This window comes from Centropristis striata, chromosome 20, assembly GCF_030273125.1.
Source record: "Centropristis striata isolate RG_2023a ecotype Rhode Island chromosome 20, C.striata_1.0, whole genome shotgun sequence".
NCBI lineage: Eukaryota > Metazoa > Chordata > Actinopteri > Perciformes > Serranidae > Centropristis > Centropristis striata.
In genome coordinates, this window is record NC_081536.1 from 25,131,878 (window position 1) to 25,144,043 (window position 12,166).

Here is a 12,166-nt window from a genome sequence, read left to right on the forward strand (position 1 = left end):
TAGAAGAAGTCAGTGACCATTCTGAGGATTCAGTTCCACGTGCTTTAAGGTCTAAGTTCAGAAAGTGGAAGCACACATTTAGAAAAAGCCATAAAAAGTAACAGGAAGTTACCAAAATGAAATCTACAACACAAAACGCTATGCTATAAATGTAATGTTTTCTACCCGCAAAAGCATTATCACAGCTAATGAACCGACAGGCTTGAAACAGCACCACAACCTTAAACCTGGATTTCAGTTTGCATGGCGCTGAAACATTTCCAGCATGAGCCAGTACAAAATGAAACCATAAAACAGCAACACATGCTGGTTCACACAAGCACAGAAGGTAACTGGCAACCCAGGAATTGTAAAGGGATGAAAACACTGCTTTTGTTGCTTGTAGCAGCTGAAATTTGCTAAAAACCTGCTAAACACTTTTAATTACACATTTGCATTGTAGTCCCAAGTGCAATACACCGCACTGCTGACAATGGGTGTGATATGTGCAACAGACCTGGAAACCTTCAACCCAGTAGAGTGCAAAAATGTCCTTCCTGTCATGGAGGATTTAAAGTTTCATCACTATTTAAATTTAGAGAATAGTTACTACAGAACTGTGGATGTTGCTGGTTTAACTGCAAGTTTAAAAAGGGAAAACACTGATCGGAATCAACTTTGGATCTGCTATAATTCAAAATGGGATGCAAAATGGTGCAGGTGTAAAATATGTTTAATTCATTAGAAAAATCATAAAAGATAGATAAAGGATATCCTACCCTCTGTGCAAAACCAACTAAACACATAGTATCATGCTAGCTACCAAGCAAAAACCCAGTTTAGTTAAAGCTAGTTCACACACTATAACATCAGAAACAAGCATGCTGAGCTCTAGTAGAGCTCTGTCTAAAACACACCCACTACTGCAGGGGCTCGCACACAAAACACTTGGGGAGGGAGTTTGACACAGGAAAACAAACAACACCAACATGATTTCAATACTGATTAATGATACAGACTGGACCTCGAGTCTCAGCTTGTTTCCTTGCGCCCACTTCTCTCACACCTGACCAGGTTTCCAATTTTCAACAGCCAACAATGCTCATAGTCACTGTCACTGTGTGTTTACTCAACAGCAACTGGCCAAAGAAAATCTGTTGAGGTGTGGGAGAGGGAGACTGAATTTTAACTATGTAAAATGAGAAGCAAGGAGTCAAGATGTGACTGTTAAATCCATGCAATTGCAAAAGCACAAGCCTTGCTGTTGTGTTGCTATTAACACAGTGATTCTTCTGATGACAACACACCACTAGCCTCACCCTACACAACAGACTAGTCTCTACATCGACCACTAAAATGTAGTTACCCGTTGACTCACGCCGGGGAACTGCAGAGTGAAAAACACTGGCTGGTTATTTCATAACATTGGTATGCCGACTAAAAAGACAGCACAAGTTTTCCATGTTTCAGCCCAAACTCAAAAACTGTTGTTTTTTGCTGTTGTGGTCCACATGATCTGCAACAGTTTGTTCAAGACATTAAGGTTGGCCAATGATGAAACTTCTCAAAGCTGTCCTGTACAGACAGGCCTGCACTAATCATTTCTGCATATTTTGTTGTTTGTATGCTCCCTTTGTAAATTTGTGATGACTGCTTTAGAAAGGTACTCTACAAATAAACTTTACTGAGTTATTTACTTACTTGTTGGTGCGTTCAAATGATAGTAGGAAGCTCCAACATCCAAGACTTGTGGGTAGGCAACCTTCTATAATGCAGGAAACTACCAAATTCTTATTATTTTGGGCTAAAACATGCAAAGCCCTGTTTCTGCTATGCTACCATATACTAGACACCTAGCTAATTTATTTTTTTAGATATAGCCACGCCATTGCAGCGTTTCACCAGTTTATTTAACTGCTACGATCTAATTAATTATTTTACTTTCAGAAGTAGCTTAGCATCACAGAACAAAAGCATGAAGATTATTGATCATTTTCTGTCATTTACTTGGCGTGGCATTGTCCATTAGTGCTGGTGCTGGCTAGTGAAATACGCTGGCTGGCTGGGTTTTGGGTGGGGTGGGGGCTGATGGAAGGATGGATGGAAAGAGGGGCGCAGTGAATGAAGGGACAGGGCATGGGAATAAGCTGAGAATCAGTTGTGGTCAGGGAGTAAGGGAGCTGCTGCCTGGATACCAGAACAGACCTTAGTCTCGCCTCCACCATTGTCTCTCTACTCCGGTAGCAATTAACAGCTGAGCTTCTCAAAGGATCCCCACACTGCAACATATGGCAGGGGACCCTGGACAAGATAGCACTGGGCTGGAGAAAACTACATCTGAAAACTAATTATGGCTACTAATTACTGGATGAAATATTCCAACGCCCCATGGCACCTTTATAGTGATCCTTCAGAGTCTCCACAAACCACGCAAAACATACTTGTCCTCGCTGAGATTAATTTGTTTTTTGTCTATCATTCCTCAGTTTGAGTGCTCTCATTTTCACTCAAAGAGGGATTAACTGCTGCAGAAAAGAAGGAAAAGAGAGCTCCAAAGAATGCATGGTTTCACGTGATTAGAAACAGAACCACTAGAGAAGCACTACAAGTTGCTAAGAGCTGGCTGACTGCCTGGACTGCCTGCTGGCAAGAGGATAATCTTCACTCATCCGTTTGCATTTGTCTGCATTGCATTTGTACTTGTTCACTAAGAGAATATTTGGAAACATATTCACACGAAAAAAATGATAAGGATTAAAACAGCATCTTTAAAGAGTGCTTAACTGAGTGACAAACAGTGGTGATATGTAATCAAGTACATTTACTCAAGCAATGTACTTTGATGATCTTGTACTTCACATTTTTTAATTTCCTGCTACTTTATACTTGTACTCCAAAACTTTTCAGAGGCAAATATTGTAGTTTTATTCCTCTACATTATCTGACTGCTTAAGTTACTTAGTACTTCTTAAATTTAGGTCAACGACACAAAAAAGATAATATATCAAATAAATATTGATGTATTGCTTTTAATTAACCTACAAACATAAAGCAATTAAAATAAGCCTCACCTTTACCAGCTGTGACAATAAAAAAATTACATATTAATGCATTATTTTTTTTCTTTTAAACCATCTGAATACATCTTCCTTTTAGGAAGTAGTCTAGAAATTAACAGTAGAGGTTAAGTGGTGATTAATTGGTGGTTACTAATTAACAGTACAGAATATTATCCAGATAGACAATATTTCATCTACATAAGAATTATTGCATTATTATTCAATATTTTTTTTACCATTTATTACCATTTCTATGGGCTTACATTCACACTGGAGCCACTCATGATAAAATCTATGCACTCATTTACTTTGGATCAAATTGGCATTTTTAATTGACACACTCATAAGTTAAGACTTATTTATTATACATGTCAGAATAGTATCAAATTAGTTTTGGCTTTTGCTTTGCAGACTAGTAAATAGTTAATGCATCTGCACTAGCAAGATATGAACTTTTTTCCCAAATAAAGCATGGAAAAACAATGTGCATATGAATGCTTGTGTCATAGGCAAATGAATAACACATTGAATTTCTATTGAGGGTTGGTACAACTGACAGTGGATGGAGCTCAGCCTTACTCTCAGCATTACAGATTCAAACATGAAGAGGAGTGAGGCACAAAGGAGAGGACCAACAGATCAGTACAGGTAGCCAGGAGCAGGAGGAGCAGGAGGAGGAGGGGAGGGGAAGGAGGAAGAGGAGGGAGCTGAGGGACGGAGGAAGGGTGAAGGGGGTGGGGTTTCATCAGTGGAAGGTGATAAACTTTGCAAACCTTCCAAACTTGTCCTTGCTGCATAGGAGAGGGGGGAAGCATTGGAACGGAGAGAAGAAGAGAAGAAATCAAAACAAAGAGCCCACCCAGACAAACTGCTGGATCACTGGTCTACACACTCACTCACAAACTCACAAAGACACACACTGACACACACATGCATGTCTTAAAACAGCTGCTCTCATACAGGTGTCTTCTGCATATCATAGAGTTCAGTTAAGGATAGCCGTTCTGGCATTTGTTTTTCAACACAACACATAAAAACCAACACATGCTGCGCCGACATGTGATCATATTAACACTTGTTTCAGCGCACGCTGTCTTCAGAAGTAACACAAAGTGTAGTATCCCCACCCACGCACTCATTGAAAAATAACACATCCATTTTAAGTGTGTGGAAGGGCTGAAATAATATGGCTGACACTCCGGCTGTCAGCAGCACCCCTGTCTTAAACAGTGTGGAGACAAAGTTTGGTCCCTGCAGTTTTTCTGTGGCTGCAATATTTGCTCCACATTTCTGCTCTATGGCTGTTGCTTAGTAACTGACAATGCAGTGGATCCTGATCGCTGAAGCAGGGGTTGCTTCATTGCTCGTGATGATCTGATGTATGTTAGGATTTATCGTGGCATAGATATGTGGACATATAGCAACATGAGTCACTTATTTCTACTGTATTGTACTGCATTTCAGTAGGACTGTGATTGCACTTGCAGAGGAAAGAAGAAGAAAAAAAGCTCTGGTGTTATGGCTCTGGGAGCAAAACTTATGTTGACTGCTAAAGTCTGAGATTGTTAATAATGGTTCTGTTAATTCTACGTAGCGATAAATACCAATAATAGCTTATGTATATTAGTATTGGTGAATATGCCGCCCAATAACTAGAGAAACTGCTGTACATAAATGCCATAAATAGATTTGAGGTTGGCCTCCCCTGTCCCCCAGAGAGCACTCACAAGTTGATTTTTCAACTTTATAATCACCTGTTCATGGTCAAAATTATACATTAAAAAAAAAACATATCAGGGATCTGAATAAAAATGTGTTACATTTAAAAAAAAAAAAAAAACATCATCTAATACTATAACTACAGATTTTTCTTAGTTGATATCAGTATAAACCAATCCAGTGTTGATTGGGCTTATTTTAATGTGCACAAAAATGGACGAAACGCACAATCCAAACCAACTAATAATATATTATACAATACTGCAAAACTATCTGCAGGGGAAGCCAGAACCACTTTGTTCATGTTTTCTTTTTTCCATGGAGGTTAGGACCTTCTTGTTTTACACTTCAATGTATTTGTAATAACTGTAAATAAATTCATATTAAGAAGTTCTAAGTATACCTTTGCAGGTGCATTTGGCTGGTGGTGGGTGTATTTGATCAACCTATCAGGCACAGTGGCTGGATAAACAAATGGGACATCAAGTGCCTTTGTGGATAATTAATAGTTCCACTATCTTTTTTGGGGCGGTGACAGCATTCTCTGGTACCATTCAATTTATTTATCATTATAAATCAGTGATCAGATTTTTGGAACTAAGACTCTAGGTATCTAAAATGTATTTGGGCGGACAAAAACTGTATTGTGCATTGCTATTCTCATCATGTCATCACTTAGTTATCTTGGCATCAGAGCTAGAGCCCCCTATCCTTGGGTGCTACAACCCATAATGAGGGAGTTAAAGCAATCTCTAAATATAGCTATGCAAGTTAAGACTTTCTGGTTTACATGATGTGGTGCTTTAGATTAAACTTAGGTTTGTTGGGGCGACCTGAACCCTACCACCTGACAGGTGTTTTGAGCAGAAAATGACCAGGTAGCTCCAAGATTCATGATCAGTGATTCCAATGAAGCGTTAACTTAACACCTGATAAACTACACATTGTTGATTGGTCCGTTTTCTTTTCCGTTTCTTCTTGGGAAGTAGAAGAAAAAAAAGTAACAAGAACAGTTAAAAAAACAGACAGCAAGACAAAATGTGTGAGGTATTAACACTCCAGTCATCATATTTTACCCACATAATTTCTTCTGAATGCATTTGTCAAATTTGGAATAAAATTGTTTTCATTTGATCCCCTTCTACAGTGTATTCAATATTGACTTTTCTTGTGATTAACCAGCTCTGCTTTAAACCAACTGGCTCTTTGTGTATTTCAAATAGTAAATATTACATAATAGAAATCTCTCTGCATTTATGTGTTGACAGACTGCATGAAAAAAGGGAATCCCTCAGAAAACATTTCTACAACAGCACACATTTAAAAGTTTGCTCCCATTTAAACCACCAATGTGCAGTAATGCCATAGAGGGGCTACAGTCTGCAGGTTTCTGTCCAAAACAAACACTACCTCAGGTGATTTCACTGATTCATCCAAAAGGAAGGACTACACACCTGGTGAAGTATTCACTTTAAAAGAACACTCACATACTCACAGCGCTCAATGGCACGACTGCACATTTGTTACCCAGGTCACTTCAACTTTTGTCTCCTCACATCAAATAGAATAAATAAAATATTAAATGTGCCAACAGTCTGATGAAATTCCCTTTGTACTGCATTTTCCCAGGGGAACATGCCTTTCAGATCATGATACATTTATGGAGTTCTTGGGCAATATCCCCTTAACATGTCCTTGAAATTAAAAATTAGGGGTAAAAATGCCCCAAGTAATCAGGGGTGCCCTACATTAAATGTCAACCTGTAATTATTTTTCCCAGTAGGTAATTATTCATGTGTGACTGCAGCTACTGTCCCCTCAGATCCACCATAGGTTAGCCTATTGCCAGGCTACTCTTTCTAGTGTATTCTGGGCAACAAAAAAGAGCAGATTTTGTTGATCAGAAAACAGCTGCTGTAAAGTGTGCAGTGTGAAGCAGTAGGAAATGTTGGCATCTCATAGCCAGTAGAAGAAGAAAATCCTGATCTCACACAAACCATTGCATCATCAAAAAACAAAACTATCTGTATTGTAAAAAAAACTTGCAAACAGTGGAGACTGAACTGGTTAGATGTAGAGAGAGGGCTGAGTGTCCAGCTAAATAGAATAAATATCCTTTATGTAGTGGCTTGTAAGGTCCTTATATGCAATGCAAATAAAAACATCATAGTCAAGATAATCATTTATTTTGTATTTTTGTATATCTAAAATTCCTCTAAACATGTGTCAGAGGTGAATTTCGTTTAACTAAATTGTACTTTTGTAATAATTTTTAAAGAAAGCAGCACAAGCCCCAGGCTTAAATAAACATCCATTAAACACTTTAAATAAAAAAACTTTTTTATTTTACACGGGTGGTTTCTGTTGCAGGGCTTTTACACCAAACTGCATTATATTTTACTGGTGTTCATGATGTTGTTGCATTCTTCCGATAAATAATTATGGTGCTACAGTAGATTGTACTACTAGTAGTTCAAAAATATTGAGTCTTGTTTCTATAAATATTTCACTGTGTCTAACTTTACATCCTACACACTGGACTATGCAGTTCTTGTTTTACAGTAGTCATGATACATTTAGAAGTGTATATTTCAAACTAACTGCACACTATCTTAGGGGACTATGGGGGGTTACCTGAGTGTAAGCAAGGTTAGGGAAAATAAATACCCAGTAAGCGCTGTGTGCAAGAAAAAATATGATGTTAGAAGGTCCACTGGCTGAAAGATAAGCACAGCAAATAAAAACTTTAATGCCACTCAGCCAAGATTAATTAAGGTGACTGTTACGGAAAATTTAAGGAAACAGATTTTAATTTTTTTGCAGCTAGTCAATGGTGTGTAATGAGTGAATATGCTTCAAATGGAAAAGAACATTGCTGTGATTTTAGATGGTATTATTATCGTTAGTGAGCATGAATTACTCTCTCCCAAAGGTAGAAACAAGACAACCAAGTCTGTTCACCTGTGTTTTTATTCATAAACATAATTAAGCTAGTCCACTGGCAATAAATTAGAGGCCAATTTTTGAGCATTTCAGCTGGGATTTCTGTGGGAGTTTAAGAAATAAAAAGATTATTGCTTTAAATTGCTACTGAGTGTCCCTGAATCAGCCCACTAATTTTGATCACAGATTACTGTCCCGGTTCTTTCGTTTCTAGCTTTGGGATGCAGTTGTTATTGGATGCTGCAGAGTTTTCTAATATCACAAGGTAAAAGAAAGCATAAAAAACACATGAGCAGCATTTCAGGGTGGATAATATCCAGAAGTCTTATGGTGAGGCAGATCAGGATAGATATGAAGATGATGGGACAGACAGAAAGAAAAAGGAAGGAAGGAAGGAAGGAGGAAAGGAAGGGCGTACTAAGAAGAGTAATCAGCAGCAAAATCTCAGTGATTGTGTCTGACTGCTCATACTGTCTTAACACTTACTGAGAATAAAAATACTGATGTGTTCTCCATGTAAAAAGTTTCCATGTTACTATGTTTTTTCTGCTGATTACAAATCAGCTCACATTTTATGAAATATATGATTAACAAAGACCACCAACATTATTTCTGGTACTTTAGGAATATAGGGCAACTCAAATGGCAATAAACAGGAAACAGTATGGGCTTTCAGACAGTAACTTCTACTCTAAACTGAAACTTTGTTGTTAGGATATGACTGACCTCTTTCTCCTCTCCGTCTTTTTTAAAATTTTATTCAGCATACATACCCAGGCACGAAGGCTTGTCCCACACAAACAGACCCACTACTCTTTAACTCCCACACACAAACCATTGGTGTAATACTTGAGCAACACAGTTAGATTCAAAAACATTAGTACATGTGTTATATTTTATATTACCGAGTCTTTTGCATTGTAATAGTGTATGCAAAAAGCTGCAGATGTTAATGTCACTGAGGGGGTTGTAAAATATATAATGCTATATACAATATATGTGTGGAAACAATTGCATGATCCATTAAATTTACTAGTTAACTGAAGTTCATTAAGTATTCGACATAAATGAAGCCTGCTACATGAAAGAATAGCTGCTTGCCCTTGTGTTATATTTTGATATAATGCACCGATTTACATGTGTTTTTTGACTGTTTGTGAGATAATGTGAGCAGTTTTTGGAAATTACATTAGACTCTGATGTTGTGCTGAGTATTTGTTTATCCCATAAGAACCCATGGTGACACCCGTGTAACAAACACTTTAAATCTTCTAGAAACTCCCATATTCAGCTTTATGCTTCACCTTAACTCATTAAATCCCTAAGTGAGGTATACTCAACAACCTGGTGTAGTGGTCATGTGACTTTGACAAGAAGTGACTTCTCCAAAATATGTGTGTGGCTGGAAACAGAAATGTGAAAAAGTAGCTCATTTCAAAAAGCTTATTTTTTTATTACGAGGCTCAGTTTAAACCTATTTAACAATTCTAATCCGTTAATAGGGTGTCCTGTATTGCATTTATCTTGTACTGACCATATTTCCTGAACAAATTAAAGTCAAAATTTTGATATATGTTATGGAGATGCAAACAAAAAGGCAAATGGTTATTTGTTTTTATCTATTAATATTTTGTTACTTAAAAACAAATCTGAAAAATAATTTATTCTTAAACAGCACTATTAATGTCACATTTTTAATATATATTGTGGAGATGCAAAGAAAAAGGCAAATTTGTGTTTCTTTAAGCAGAATATTCTATTTTTTTTTTTTTTTTAAATATATGATAATATGATATTTAAAATATCATAAACACTAATACCATAAACGCCCATTGTATCGTATATGTCACATCACAGATCTTTGACATTTAGGGGTAGATTTAAAAAAAAACCCCATCAGAAATGTGTTCTATGTGGTCCACTTGGTCTGTGGTATATTCCCCATAATTTTCCTTCAAGGATAAATAGGTCTGGGTTCTTATGGGTTATATTTTTGGACAGCTATTTGAATAATTGATCGAATAAACGAATAAAATATTCGACAAAAAAATCAGGATTTGCTTGTTATTCGCTTCATTTTCTTACATTTTATTCAGCAAGCTAAATGTAGCTAACTAGCAGCTTGGGTATAGAATACACATAATTATATATGACTGGCTGGTTTTCAATAATAGTTTTTAGCATCAAATCGCAGCTGTGTTTTGGTGTTCTAAATGTGCTTCGTGTTTTGGCTTTTGGCTGAGCAGAGACGACGCCCGATGCTAGCTTAGCCTAGCTTATTTAGCTTAGCCAGCAGCCGCCATTACCAGCCGATGTTAGCTAGCCTTTTAACGCTACTGCAGGCCGGAATATTTGCCGATATCACCTAGGGGAGCTTAAATTAGCAGTTTACAATCAAGTTATTCGATACACAGGTAGTATATGGTTAATACATAGTCAATATTTCTTTTTTAATCCGACTGAAAATCAGTTAACATCGTAAATCCAACGGGCCACTTTACCGCAAGCTAACGCGACAGCTTGTGGCTAGCAGCTGCTTCCAGGGATGCTAAGGGGACATTTGGGATAATGGAAGTGTCTATTTGTACACATTTACAGGTTTAAAATGGGCATTGATAACAGTGACTAACATACAAGATATCAGTGGTAAATTTAACGCTAGAGTAGCCGTCGATGCTAGCTAATAGAGCATTCATACGGTCTCCGGCGGTTATATTGACTCGTTTGGTGTCGATATTCTTCATTTAATGGATCTATTAGCAGCCCTAAAGGGTTAATGAGGGTTTGATTGTGTGTGTGTGCGAACCTTTTTGATATTGTAAACACGGGTCAACATCCCGATGCCTCTGTCGTTGAGGATGGTGAGCTTCTCTGCCAGTTTCTGCTGGCTGGGCTGGATCACTCCCCGAGACATCTTCTGTCCGTTTGTCTTTCAATCAATCCAGAATAAAAATACCACAGATCTCCGCAGCCTTTGGTTCGTAAACAGGGAAGAAAGAAAGAAGTTGTGATTTATGCCAGGTTGTGTTTAGATTTCGCCCATGTTCAGATATACGGGTCAGCAGCTTCCTGTACTCCACCCCACCGTCTCCTGCCTGGTGTTTTTTTTTTTTTTCGGTTTCAGGGATGAGGAGGTGTCCTGGTTTTCACAACGAGGCTGGATCCTGCTGCGTTCAGGGACCCTCGTTTATAGTACACTCATCACGATTCAATTGTATATCAAATATGGGCAATATGGGCAGTGGTCTGTACTTAATTTTGTTTAGTAGTATGCTATGATCATTTTTACTCCACTACATCAATTTGACCATTCAGTTACTTTTCAGTGTTACCCATTAAAAATCAAGTGATTTAATTTTATGCTACTTTATTCAGCCCTACAAAGTTTAACTGCAGTAACTACGCAAAAGGTAAAACTGAGAACAACTGCTGTAAAGTTTTTTTTAAAAAACATTTTTTAACTGGCCAGCCAAATTGGTTATAGGTAGGTAAGTGATATCACACTTATTTCTACATGTATTGATGATGTAATTCTTATGCTAAAAAATCATGACGATTTATTTGACCTTTGACCCTAAAAGCGTAGTTACGGCATTGCTGTAAAAGGTTCTAATAGTAATGCAAAAACAGAGTGCAGTAACTAAAGTGTTGTCGTCTTCTTTCAGTTTTTATATTTTGTTTTCAGTGAATAAACATTTTCAAATTAATTTTTTTGAAGTGTATTTAAAATTGTTTAACAACTCCATTCAAAGATTTGTGTATTTTAGACTTAATATCAAAGTAATGTTATATTTTAGTCTTAATATAATTTTTATCTCACTTTTTTTTTTACTTCATCACTATCTAGATAATAATTTCCCTTTCAAATAAACTTATATTTCTATTATTTTAATGTTTAAATTAGTATATATGTTCAAAGCAGACCGTGGTAAGTGCAATTACTGCTTGGTTTTGAGTTGGATTTTGTGGTTTTTATATAATTATTTCTCTGAAATAAAGCAAAATCAAAATCTAAAATTTTGTCACAAGATAAAACAGGACTTCAAGGAGTTCATTTTTAGTTATAACTCAATTTTGACCAAAAATGTAGTTACTGCAGTTAGGCTTTGTAGGGCAGTATAATATGATCATTTTTACTCCACTACATTAATTCGACCATTCAGTTACTTTTCAGTGTTACTCATTAAAACTCGAGTGATTTAATTTTATGCTACTTTATTCTGCATTACATTTCTGAGGGAAAACAAACAAAACAAATATGAATATTAAGTTCTTTTGTTTAGGTAAAGGAAAAAAGACTACATTGTTGAAATATTCAGTCACAATGATTTACTCTATAGATGTATTTAAGTAATTTTTTTAGTTAACTCTACTTTACTTGAGTATTTCCATGTTTTGCTACATTATACCTTTACTGTACTACAATTCAGAAGGAAATAATCGTAGTTTTTTTTCTTACTACATTC

At 36.7% G+C, this 12,166-nt stretch overlaps 1 protein-coding gene across 7 annotated transcripts in view; it reads right to left on the minus strand.

Annotated features, from left to right (window-relative positions):
* The window catches only part of nckap1 (NCK-associated protein 1), a 36,659-nt gene extending 25,859 nt beyond the window's left edge, over positions 1-10,800 (minus strand). For 2 of the 7 annotated variants that reach the window (XM_059358961.1, XM_059358957.1), the window contains exon 1: positions 10,507-10,799. In XM_059358961.1, the coding sequence (XP_059214944.1) occupies positions 10,507-10,614 (108 nt within the window). In that variant the 5' untranslated portion in view covers positions 10,615-10,799. Of the gene's footprint in view, positions 1-3,811; positions 3,830-10,506 lie in introns of all 7 variants that reach the window. The other 5 variants (XM_059358962.1, XM_059358958.1, XM_059358955.1 and 2 more) reach the window with 4 other exon arrangements.
* Positions 10,801-12,166: the final 1,366 nt, after the last annotated feature.